This window comes from Loxodonta africana, chromosome 2, assembly GCF_030014295.1.
Source record: "Loxodonta africana isolate mLoxAfr1 chromosome 2, mLoxAfr1.hap2, whole genome shotgun sequence".
In the NCBI taxonomy this organism is placed as follows: domain Eukaryota; kingdom Metazoa; phylum Chordata; class Mammalia; order Proboscidea; family Elephantidae; genus Loxodonta; species Loxodonta africana.
Window position 1 is genome coordinate 124,383,381 of NC_087343.1, and position 12,222 is coordinate 124,395,602.

General features: G+C 45.0%; 1 protein-coding gene across 1 annotated transcript; it reads right to left on the bottom strand.

Annotated features, from left to right (window-relative positions):
- Positions 1 to 247: 247 nt before the first annotated feature.
- On the bottom strand, positions 248 to 9,155 carry IL4 (interleukin 4). The gene is made up of 4 exons (XM_003404748.4): positions 8,811 to 9,155; positions 8,486 to 8,533; positions 3,639 to 3,764; positions 248 to 1,126 (listed from the first exon to the last, which is right to left on the bottom strand). Exons 1-4 carry the CDS (start codon positions 8,943 to 8,945, stop codon positions 1,025 to 1,027), a joined length of 411 nt encoding a protein of 136 aa, XP_003404796.3. The 5' UTR covers positions 8,946 to 9,155; the 3' UTR covers positions 248 to 1,024.
- Positions 9,156 to 12,222: the final 3,067 nt, after the last annotated feature.

Below are 12,222 nucleotides of genomic sequence, written 5' to 3' on the forward strand. Positions count from 1 at the left end.
ACCCCTTTCAAACTTTGTGTAGTAAATTGTTTTTAACTTTTCTATTACTCTTGCAGTTTTAAATAAATACTTAAGTCTCTGGTTCTTGCTGCATCAACCTTAGACAGTATTGCTTAGCTAACCTGGCCGTGTAAGTGAGGATATTCATGGCCTGCCTCTCCTTCTTTACTTCTGCTCTTACCTCCCAACCATTTTTTGCCATATCTTTAATATTGTCAGGTTGATAGCATTTATAGTCTGTTCTGTAATCCGACTCATAGTGACCCTATAGGATAGAGTAGAACTGCCCCATGGGGTTTCCAAGGCTGTAATCTTTACGGAAGTAGACTGCCTCATCTTTCTTCTGCGGAGCGGCTGGTGGGTTTGAGCCACCGATCTTTTGGTTCGCAGCTGAGCGCTTTAGTCACTGTGCCACTTAGGCTCCATAGCTATAATTAGTCCTTTATGGTTTGTCTTTTGGTTTCTGTCTTTGTCTTAGAACTTGAGAATCAACAGGTTTTACATTATTATATAATGACTGCAAATATTGTTCACCAAAGAGCTACATAATGTACTAGGATTACATTTGTTTTCTACAGACTCAGTGTAACAGCCCTTGTGCCATTGCAGAAGAGTGTTCTAAGTACCCATTAGATAACCTTTTGGCTTTAGAAATACATGGTAGTCGGCAGGACTTATGGACCCATTCTGCAAGTTCTCTTACTTACTGTTTACATCACATGCGACCTTATGTTATTTAATCATTTCATGCATTGTGTCCTTAATTAGAGAGAGGGCTTCTCAAGAGGGAATTGGGCTCTCCTTTTTTGCTCCCCAGAAGCCCTCACCAATTGTAATCTGTCAGTAAATTAAATTGGTTTCTCCAAAAACTACAAACCATAACTTCATTTGTCAAGTAAATATAACGAATGCCATCAAAGTGATGTGACACCATCGTAATTCTACATATACTTTATTTTATGATGAGTTATAAATATATAAATATTAAAAAAATAAAGCTATTAAAATTCATAAATTAAAATATTCATCTTCCACACTTTGAATATTTCTCCTTCATGATCGTCTTTAGCCTTTCCAAGAAGTCTTTCAATGTAGTCGTCCTGTCTTCATTCACAGGACAGTAATCCTACAAAAGAAATGTATTATTAGCTTGCATTGGTAAGCATTTCAGTCTTGCTGTCACCAACTGTCTACTTGAATCAAGCCTACTCTGGCACTTACCACTGGAAAATTATCACATCAGGGTTTCCAGCCTAGCTTGATTGGAAGTCTGATTCTGCCCCTACACTAGCAGGATTTGCATGTTTTCAGGTACTTACACTCCTAGAAATGGTTACCATACTACCACTAACTGTCTGCAATCAGGGGGTGCCACAGTCACTGGAGAGGTGTGTCGCAGCTAGGTGCTGCTCAGGGGGAGTAACATGAAGATGGAGGCTCAGACCCAGCCACTGCCATTCTGGGCCTTCTGCCTGGCCACCTGGACTGCTGAGAGGGAGAGATTCAACCACCTGGCCCTCCTGCCCAGTAGACACTACAGCATGGCAGGACTTCAGGCCGCTATTGCAGTTTGAATCTCATCTTTACTATTGTTTAATTGCATTGCTTAGGACCAACCACTTAATTTATAAAAGCTTCAGTTTCCTTCTTTGTAAAATGGGGATAACAGTACCTACTTTATAATTGAGAAGGCTAAAAGACAGAATGTGTGTTTGTCGGCTCTTCATTCTACTACCTTATTTTATAACTAAGGCAACAGACCCAGGAGGGGATGAATGACGATACTATCTAAGGCAAATTTCTCCACTTGGTATTAAATAACATCTACTCTTTCCCACTAAACTCTGGTGGTGTAGTGGTTAAGTATTACGGCTGCTAACCAAGAGGTTGGCAGTCAAATCTGCCAGGTGCTCCTTGGAAACTCTATGGGGAAGTTCTACTCTGTCCTATAATGTTGCTATGAGTCGCAGTTGACTCGGTGGCAGTGGGTTTGGTTTTTGCTTTGGGTTACTGTTTCCCACAAGGACTTTTGCCCCTGTAATTATTCTCCCTGTCTCCTATACCATCATTTCTCCCTACTCTACTCTGTCATTTCTGTTGATAGATTAACATTCTGAAAGAACTTGGAAGAAATTTCCCTCACTCCATACTTGCCCTTTAGGTATTGTTCCATTGCTTTGCAACCTTATAACAAAACACCTCAAAAGAGTTTTCTATATTAATTGTCACTTCTTTTTCACTCCTTGTCCCCATTCTCTATTGAGCCCACTCCAATCAGACTTCCACCCCGGCCTCTCCACTGAGGCCATGTATGTTAGCATCACCAACGGCCCTCCATCTTGCCAAATTCAGTGGCTGTCTTCAGTCTTCAACTTACTTGACCTTTCAGTACACTGGATACAGTTCATCACTCTCTCCTTCTTAAAAGAGTTTCTTCACTTGGCTTCTAGGACACCACACACAGTTGGATGGTCTCCTGCTTTGCTGACTACTTCGTCTCAGTCTCCTTTGCTGAATCCCCTTCCTCTTTCTGACCTCTGTATGTTAGAATGCCTCAGGGATCAGTCCTTGAATCTCTTCTTTTCTCTATTTCATTCAGTCCTGTGACTTTTAATCGCATCCAAGGAATCTCCATTTTATATCACAAGGTCTGACTTCTTCGCTAAACTCCAAACTTTTTCAACCATGTTCTCAACATTTCTACTTGGTTATCTAGTAAGCACCTCAAATTTACTATGTACAAAATTGAACTCCTGATCTTCCACTCAGCCTCTAGCCCTGGTTTGCCCCTAGTCTTCCTTGTCTCTGTAAACAGCGCCAGCCATCCCCCAAGGGGCTCAGGCCAAGAACTAAAAGGTTACCTCTTGCTCCTCTCTTTTTCTGACACCTCAACTGTCAGCAAGTCCATCTGGCTCTAACCCAAATCCAACCACCTCCACTGCCCCCCACCCTTACCCAAGCCACCATCATCTCTAATCCAGATTACTAGTAGAGCTTCACCAACAGGCCATTTGCTTCTATACTTACCACTATTTACCCACAGTAGTCAGAGTGATCAAACCCTTCAGGTGCTTCCCACCATATATGGGACAGAATCCAAAGACCCTGTGTGATCCAACCTCCTCCTAAACTCCCCCTTCCTTGCTCCAATCCAGCCACACTGGCCTTCCTGATCTTTGAACACATGAAGCATATTTCTACCTTAGGGCCTTTGTACAACTGTTCCCTCTGCGTGGAATGTTCTTTCTCCAGTTGGTCACATAGTCGGCTCCCTCACTTAATTCAGATATCTACTCAGATGATGTCACTAATGCCTAAATCAGACCCCCTCTTCCATGTCCCCTATGTTTATTATATTTTTCTTCATAGCACTTATCATACTGGACATCATAGTACATGCTTATTTGTTTCTGCAACTCTTTCACTAGAACATTCCATGAGATCTGGGACTCTGCCTCCTTGTCTTATTGCCAGTGCCTAAAACAGCACCTGGCACTTAGTAGAGCCTCAACAAATATTTGTTGAATGAGTGAATGAATGGGTTAATTAATCTAGGACAAAATAACTAATAAGGAAGAACAGTTAGAAGCATGGTTGTCGAGAATCAGGAGCTAAGTTGTCAGCATAATATAGCTTACCAGGTTTGTCATGCTGCTGAGGCTTCTACTGAGTCCTCTCAGGTATTTGGTAAAGCATTCGTGGCGTTTAGAGACCTGCCAAAGCACAGTAGTAGCTCTGCAGAAGGTTTCTTTCTCGGTTGTGTTCTAGAAAGAGAAATGTCACAGATAGCCATGTGTGAGTTCTATTATGATCATGGGAGAGGGATTTTTCCTTCTGATTTCTTCTTTCCAAGTGGACAGTTAGAGAAGGCAAGTTTGCTCAACTACGGATCAGGTATTCAAGTATTCCAGCCTCATGAATGAAGGCAGCTGTCCATTCTGTGAAGAGCCTCTCCCAATTACCTACACATACAGCAACTGTCTCCTCAGAACCTCCCAGTTTCTTTTCTCTTTACAGGGTTTTGCTGAAAGGACCTTCAGCTACCTTAGACTTAATTTTGAACAAAGAAGCAAGAGTTCTCTCTCCCCTTTACCAGTAAGAAATTTTAGATAAAGCAGGAGTGTGTTTGTCCAGGATTTAGAAGCAGAGCAGATTGGGGATGGCAGGAGTGAAGGGCACTAACAGTTATGCAGTATATACTCAGTAAAGACCAAGCTCCGTTGTAGGTGTTTTACGTGCGTGTCTTCTTCAGACCTGCCAATAGCCATGTACAGTAAGATTTTTTTTTTTTTTAATCCTTATTCTACAAGTGAGGAAACAGATGCAAACTTAAGGTACCTGAATAAAGGCACCCAACTAGGTAAGTGGCATAGTGGGGCTTTAAATACCAAACCATCTGTCTCCACAGCCCATGTCCGTTTCCGTGCTGTTCTTCCTGTGGAAGGTGCCCACATGTGCTCTTGGTCTGATTCTGCTCTCTGTCATGCCTGAAAGCTTTAAAATCCAGATTTCCCTGAGATCATTCATGCTCGTGAATAAATAAATGCCATCCTTTGCCCTGGACGCTACTGCTTCAGGCAGCATTCACTCTCCAATTAACCCACCATGGGAGATAGAAATGCCTGTAGAAGCTCATGGTCCTTTGAGGAGAGAAAGCATTTCCCTACAAAGCTAAAGTGCACAGATTGGGGCAGGATGCTCCAGAATCTGGCCTGTAGAGATCAAAGGAGGCCTCTGGGAGAGGGAGCCGGTGAGCTGGATGGACCTTGGACAGGGCTTTGATAAGGGGCCACTGGCCTCAAATGTTGGAGGATCAAGATCTCCTTGGAATGCTGGCAGTTCTGATGTGGGTCTGGCCACATGGGCTCTTCCGGGGTATGCTGGGCCTTGGAAGGGGGGATGTACAAGTGGGGAAACAGCTCCTGCTAGGGAACATGGGAGAAGGATTGTCTCAGTCTGAACCAGGCGTGATGTGTGCTCTCATTTTCCACGTACCTTTGAAGACAAAGACACAGAGCCTGGAGAGTGGTCTGAAAGTAAGCCTCATCCAGCTCCGATGGAGAAAGCTCTCTCTAGCCTCAGGTACGGCACGGCACAGCACGCTCTAGTCCCTTGCTACTCAAAGTGTGGCCTATGGCCCAGCAGCATGGGTACCCCCTGGGAGCTTGTTAGAAATGCGGCATCTCAGGCTCCTCCCCAGATACGCTGGGTCAGAACGTGCAGTAACTAGAGCCTGGGGGATGCATATGAGAAGCTCTGTTCAGCGGCTTTAAAGTTCTACAGCTACATAACTTTTTTTTCTTTTTCCTGATTATAAAGGTAATGTATGTTTAGTATAAAAATAATATATATTCAACAAAGAGGAATTCATGCATTATCCTATCGCTCAGAGATAAATGCTGTTAATATTTTGGTAAATATAGTCCCAGGTTTTTTAATACATCTTTTTTTTTCAAAATAAGGACCCATTATAGATAATGTTTTGTGACTGTGCTACACATATGCTACAAGCATTTTCTTAAGTCAGTCATAGTTTTCCAGAACATCGGATTGCGGGCCACATAGAAACCCACTGTATGTGGGTGCCACAGTTGACCTAGTCAGCCCCCTAGTGTTGCCCAGGTTTTTTCTCCTGTAAATAATGCTGCAGTGAATAATCTCATGTGTAAATCTTTGTGTTCATCTCTTATTTCTTCAGGCTAAATTCTAACAGTACAGTTCCTACTTTAATTTTTTTTCTTTTTCAGGAAGATCTAGAACCAGGCTAAAGGACCAGAGCCTCAGACCACAAAAGCTTGTCTCTCTTTACCCTTTGGGGCTTGGTGGCCGGTGGGCAGAGCCTTTGGAAGGATAGGCACTTATCAAACTGGCTGAGAGTCACTCTTGGTCCCTAGTTGGAAATTTCTCTTTGAAACTTTACAAACGGTGCCGGTATCTCTCTGGGCTCTGGGAGTTGAGAAACCTCATCTAAAGCACCAGCCTCTCCAGGCTTTGCAGGAGAGTGGAGGTGATGAGGACAAACTGAAGGCCGACGCTACCTGGGTATCAGACGTAGGTGTGCACCCGCTCTGCTGTATAGACAGCTGTGAGGTCCAAAAGGAGAACCCCTTTGCTTATTTTTCCATCACAGCCTAGTGAGACTTTTCTGAAACTTTGCCTTGGAGCCTAGATGTTAAGCTGCCTCTTTGTTTGGCTTTTCCTCCCACATACCACCTGTGCAATTTTTAATAAACAATCTTTCCTTGTTCTGAAATATCTTACTAGATAAATAAGCAGTGCTCAGTCTTTGAAGGAAAATAAAAGAAGAGTGAGATTGTTAATTCAGGAGGTGTGGCAGCAGTTTGGGGGAAAGCGTAGGAGGCAGTAAGAGTGAAGGAAGACGGTGCGGGCTTGTTCTAGGAGAGGCCTACGCGTGTGGTGAGGCGGGCATGTGAGGACCCAGTGACAGTGGAGCCAAGGACCAAGGGAAGCAGTGAGCATGGTGTGGGGGTGGGGGGGCTCGTCTAGAGACGGCCCAGACCGGGGATAGCCCCCGGGCTTGAAGTTATCATCCTGCAGGGCTTGATCATCTCAAACCACCAGCCCCCTCCTTAAAATCACTGTTCCGTTACACCCAATCTTTGCCTTTAATCAAGGGTTATATCATCTTGAAATAACACTTTCTACTAACTCAAGCATTGGATTCCAACCAACCTTCAAAATCACTTTCACATCTTCAGATGTGGAAACCAAGGCACAAAGAGCTGTGGAGACTTGTCAAAGGCCACACAGCAAGTAAATGGCAGAAAGGAGCTAAAACCACAGGCTGTCTTACTTCCAGACCCTGGGCACATCCTCTGGGCCAGTCCTAACCAGTGAGCTAGATGGCCCCTTCCCTTGGCTTTGGTAGAGCCCTCTCAACAGTGCAGCTCCCCTTCTGGAGAACCCAGAGCACAGTGCATGTGAACTCAGCTTCTAGAAGGTACAATCTGGGTTGGAAGGACCTGTGTGTGCACGTGTGTGTGTGTGTGTGTGTGTGTATACACATACACATGTATACATATACACACGTATACACAAATTATGTACATATATACAATTATGTACATATATATACCCATTGTCATCGATTGATTTTGACTCATGGCAAACCCATGTGTTACAGAGTAGAACTGCTCTATGGGGTTTTCTTGGCTGTAATCTTTATGGAAGCAGGTCACCAGGCCTTTTTTCCGCAGTGCCACTGGGTGGGTTTGAACTACCAACCTTTAGGTTTGTAGATGAGCTCAAACTGTTTGCGCCTCCCAGGGACATATGTAAAAAACCAAACCCGTTGCCATCGAGTCTATTCTGACTCATAGCGACCCTATAGGACAGAGTAGTACCGTCGCATAGAGTTTCCAGGGAGCGCCTGGTGGATTCAAACTGCTGACTCTTTGGTTAGCAGCCATAGCACTTAACCACTATGCACCCAGGGTTTCCTCTATAGACATACATACACATACATACATACATATAATTTTATCCTTCATATCTTGAAATAATCCTTAATGAAATGAGATTGTCCAGATAAAGGGCTGAAGAACCATTTTCCTCAGCAAGGAGTAGGGGCTCTGTTCTATAGCCAGGTGACCCTGCCAAGTCATCCCCTGTAGTACAGGTGGAAAGCAGGTGGTTAGGGGACCACTGGTAAATTGAGGCTTTGGGGCTTTCATTCTCAGTCGTGTGTTTCCATGAAAACAGGAACTGAAGAGCACAAAGCTATTGATATGGCTGTAGTCATGTGTTTGTCAGAGAAAATGTACTATCAGCTGTCAAATCTATCTCCTCCCACTACAGATAGAGGGGCGGGGGTGAGATGGCGCAGGGGGGTGGAAGGGCGAGATGCCGGAGCAGCCATTAGCAGGGATGTGTCAGGGCCAGTTGGTCCAACAGGACAGGCCTGGAGTAGACTGGGAGGAGCTGGGCAGGACAGAGCAAGTTAGAGTCTCTGGACAGCGGCCCCGGAGCCCAGCGGGCTCTAGGTGACCCGCTGCAGGAAAGGAGGGGCTCTGGCGATAGCTGTTCCGTTCCATAGGAAGTCTCTTAGACAAAATGAAAGCTCCCTCAACCTGTAATCTCAATATCTGTTTTTGTGAGAGATTTGGGTTTTCAGAAACATATGGGCCAGAAAAATTCTCTCCTTCAACAAGCATTCATTGAGTGCCTTCTGTGTTCTGGGTACTACCAGGGGCTGGGTAAAACGTGACATAGCTTTCCCTTGACCAGAATCTGAATTAGGATCACAAAATCCAAGATTTCTATTACACATCTTCTAAAGCAAGTGAAACCAGAAACATAAAAACATGCTTGAGATTAAAGATCAGAATTCTCATTCTTTGAAAACATTTAAAACCTTACAGTTCATTTGGGCCTTCTCGTTTTCCATTACAGAAGTTTCTTGTTCAACTGGATGGCTCTATTCTCCCAAATCACCCATCTTCTAAACCATACCATGGCTTCTTACCTTCGGGGCAGCAAAGGCGTCTGCTACAGTCAACTCGGTGCACGCATGCTTGGCACAGGAATGAGAGAGCAAAAGACAGAGTTAGTCCTAGGTGGGCGTCTCTCACCCCCCACCCCTCCCAGACTGAGAACATTTCCTACAATCCCTCTGAAACAAAGCACCAGGGGAGAGAATTCTCAGCTATGCTCCCTGCCCTGGCATCAACCACCAGCTACAAACTTCTCTACATTCATTACATTCTTCTCATAGCTTAAGAAATACCCACAACATCACCAAAGCTCACTGCCAGAACATCTGGAGGGATGGTGCCAGATAGCTTACTCACCTTTTTCTCTGTGAGGAAGTTCAAAGTTTTGATGATCTCTCTTAAGATATTACCACATGTTTGGCCGTGGATGAAGTTGCTGGTACATACTAGTAGGCACAACAGAGTTGGAATCAGTTGAGAGGTGAGACCCATTAATAGATCTCTATTTGCAGTGGCAATGTGAGACAATTAGTTTACCAGGAGAAGCTAACAATGCAATTCTGACAAAGATATCTCTATATATAGATTTAAAGTTGCTGAAACCAAGGGAAAATGAGTTTACATTGGAAATTTTCGTTACACCAGATTGTCAGTCTTTTGGGGCCAATCAGAACCTCTCTTCCAGGAGAAAAAAAATGCCTCACAGAAACAGGTAAAATGTTCCTGTGAAATCAGACCAATAGGAAAATGAAACTTTTTTTTTTTTTTTTTTTAATTTACTACACAGTTTCGGCATAGGAAATTACACCATAATTTGCTCTTTAGATTAATCTTATCAGTTTGGGTTGCTGCTGGCTTTTTACTTTGCATAGAAGGAAGAGGCCACGGGTGTCCGAATTTGCTTTAGCGCAGTCCTCCTAGGGGAAAGATAAAGTAATATCAAGAAAGTTTGACTTGAATGGAATTTCAACCTGGCTTCTTCCAAGTATGGGTGGCATCTTGGAAACTATCCTGTCGTGGAAAATTCTATCTGGGGTTCTTTCTCTGAGTAGGAGGAAAGTAGGAAGCACAGATTCTCTCTTTTGTTAGCTCTCACGGGAGTCTTTTCTCCAGGACAGGTGCCATCGGGGGGCCTAGGCTGGGCCTCAGCAGGTCCAGAAGACATTTAACAATAGGGAGGCCCTAGGCAGAGTGTATCTACCCCAAAGTTTCAGGAACAGCCACTTTTTTTTTTTTTAATTGTGCTTTAAGTGAAAGTTTACAAATCAAGTCGGACTCTCATACAAAAATATATAAACACCTTGCTATATACTCCTAATTGCTCTCCCCCCTAATAAGACAGCGCACTCCTTCCCTCCTGTATTTCTTTTTGTGTCCATTCAGCCAGCTGCTGACCCTCTCTACCCTCTCATCTTCCCTCAGACAGGAGATGCCAACATAGTCTCATGTGTCTCCTTGATCCAAGAAGCTCATTTCTCATCAGTATCATTATTTATCCCATAGTCCAGTCCAATCCCTGTCTGAGGAGTTAGCTTTTGGCATGGTTCCTGTCTTAGGCTAACAGAAGGTCTGGGGACCATTACCTCCAGGGTCCTTCTAGTCCCAGACCATTAAGTCTGGTCTTTTTACAAGAATTTGGGGTCTGCATCCCACTGCTTTCCTGCTCCCTCAGGGGTTCTTCGTTGTGTTCCCTGTCAGGGCAGACATCGGTTGTAGCTGGGCACCATCTAGGTTTTTCTGGTCTCAGGCTGATGTAGTCTCTGGTTTATGTGGCCCTTTCTGTCTCTTGGGCTCATAATTACCTTGGGTCTTTGGTGTTCTTCATTCTCCTTTGCTCCAGGTGGGTTGAGACCAATTGCTGCATCGTAGGTGACCGCTTGCTAGGGTTTAACACCCCAGATGAGGAACAGCCACCTTTAACTTAGACACATCCTCAGCTAAGCAGGAAAAAAGACCACAATCTTGCCGATTTAAAAATCCATTTGTCAATGACCTACCAACCACCTTTTTTAATCTAGTTTGTGTGAAGCTGGCGAGGTGCCCCTTACCTCACCCCGACAGTAAATGACAGGGCCCCACCGTTCACTTAGATGCACGAGCCCCTGCGCAGTGGCCCTTTTTTCCTCATGACACCCCCACCCTCTGAAGAGCAGAGCTTCATGGGGCAGCGGGACCCCCGTGCCCTAGAATGCACTCTGCTTTTTTCACCCAGAGGGTGTTTCCACTCCGGTCCCCTTTCCTTGGTTTCTGACCTTCCTCTCCCTACTCCTTTCCTCTGGATCCTTAGAAATGTTTATGGCTAAGGCTGTGCCTGTGCTTCCGATCATGTTACAATGCCTTGGGCTCTGCCGAGGAGAGGATCTGGATAAATGTATCAGGAAGGCCCTTGGGCTGTATTTAGGATCCTTCCATTGGGACTGAAGGAGAGTTTATGAGAACAGCAGGGGGTTCCTTCAGGGATAGGCAGAGGCTTTGCATCCCGATTAACTACTGTTAGGCGTAAAACGGTGCACACTCTTCTTGAGGAAAAGGTCAAATGAAAACAAGTGAATTTGTGAGGAGCATAAACACCATGGAGGAATGATGCAGAGTAGGTTCTTGAGGGAAGTCGGGGATGCATAGCACACCTCACAAAGCCTTTGGGGTTTGAGGCAGAGCTGGAGGGGAGGGAAGGGAAGGTACTCAGATCGGACCAAACTTCACAGGCTAAGAGCATAGTCCTCCACACGGCTGCCCTCACCTCAGACACCAGCTGCAAGCTCAGGGGGCCCCCATGGCCCTCACTTCTGACCAGCTGACTACAAAGTAGGGGTTCCCATGAGCACCTTCAGGCTCAATAATCCACTAGAACAACTCACAGAGCTCAAGAAAGCACTATACTTAGGATTACAGTTTTATTACAGCAAAAGGATACAAATCAGAACCAGTCAAAGGGAGGGGCGCATAGGGTGAGGTCTGGGAGGGTCCCAGTCATGAAGCTTCTTTGTCCTCAGGATGTGTTACCCGTCTGGCACATGGATGTGTGACAATACACAGAATATTGCCGACCAGGGAAGCTCACCCAAGCTTCAGTGTCCAGAGTTTTTATGGGGATTCCATTACATAGACATGATTGGTTGAATCATTGCCTGCATGGTTGAACCCAATCTCTAGCCCCCCACCTTTCCCCAGAGGTCTTGCTGACATCACTTGGCTCAAAGTTCCAACCCTCTAATCACATGGTTGGTTTTTCTGGCATGACTAGCCCCAACCCTGAGACTATGGGAGTGGCTGGCTCCACTGTGAATGATCTCATTAACAGAATCTATCAGGTGTGGACCTAGGGACCCACCATGAATAGCAAAGACACACCTATCACTCAGGAGTTCCAAGGGTTTAGAGGTTAACCAAGAGCCCAGGTGGTGCAGTGGTTAGGAGCTTGGTTGCTGACTGAAAGGTTGGCTGTTCGAGAACTCACCAGTCACTCCGCAGGAGAAAGATGTGGTAGCCTGCTTCCATAAAGATTACAGCTGTGGAAACCCTATGGGGCAGTTCTACTCTGTCTTACAGAGTTGCTATGAGTCAGAATAGAGTTGACGGTAATAGGTTTTAGAGGTTAGCCTGCAGGAGCAGAGACAAAAGCTAGACAATTTTTCAGATAAAGTTAATTCTTCACTACACAGGAGGTAAGTGGGGCCTGCATGGTCATTGAGAGGTAATAAAAAAGCCATTCAGGTGTTCAGCTCTTGTTCTTCTGAGCACCTGCTGAGGGCCAGGCCCTGCTTTTGGG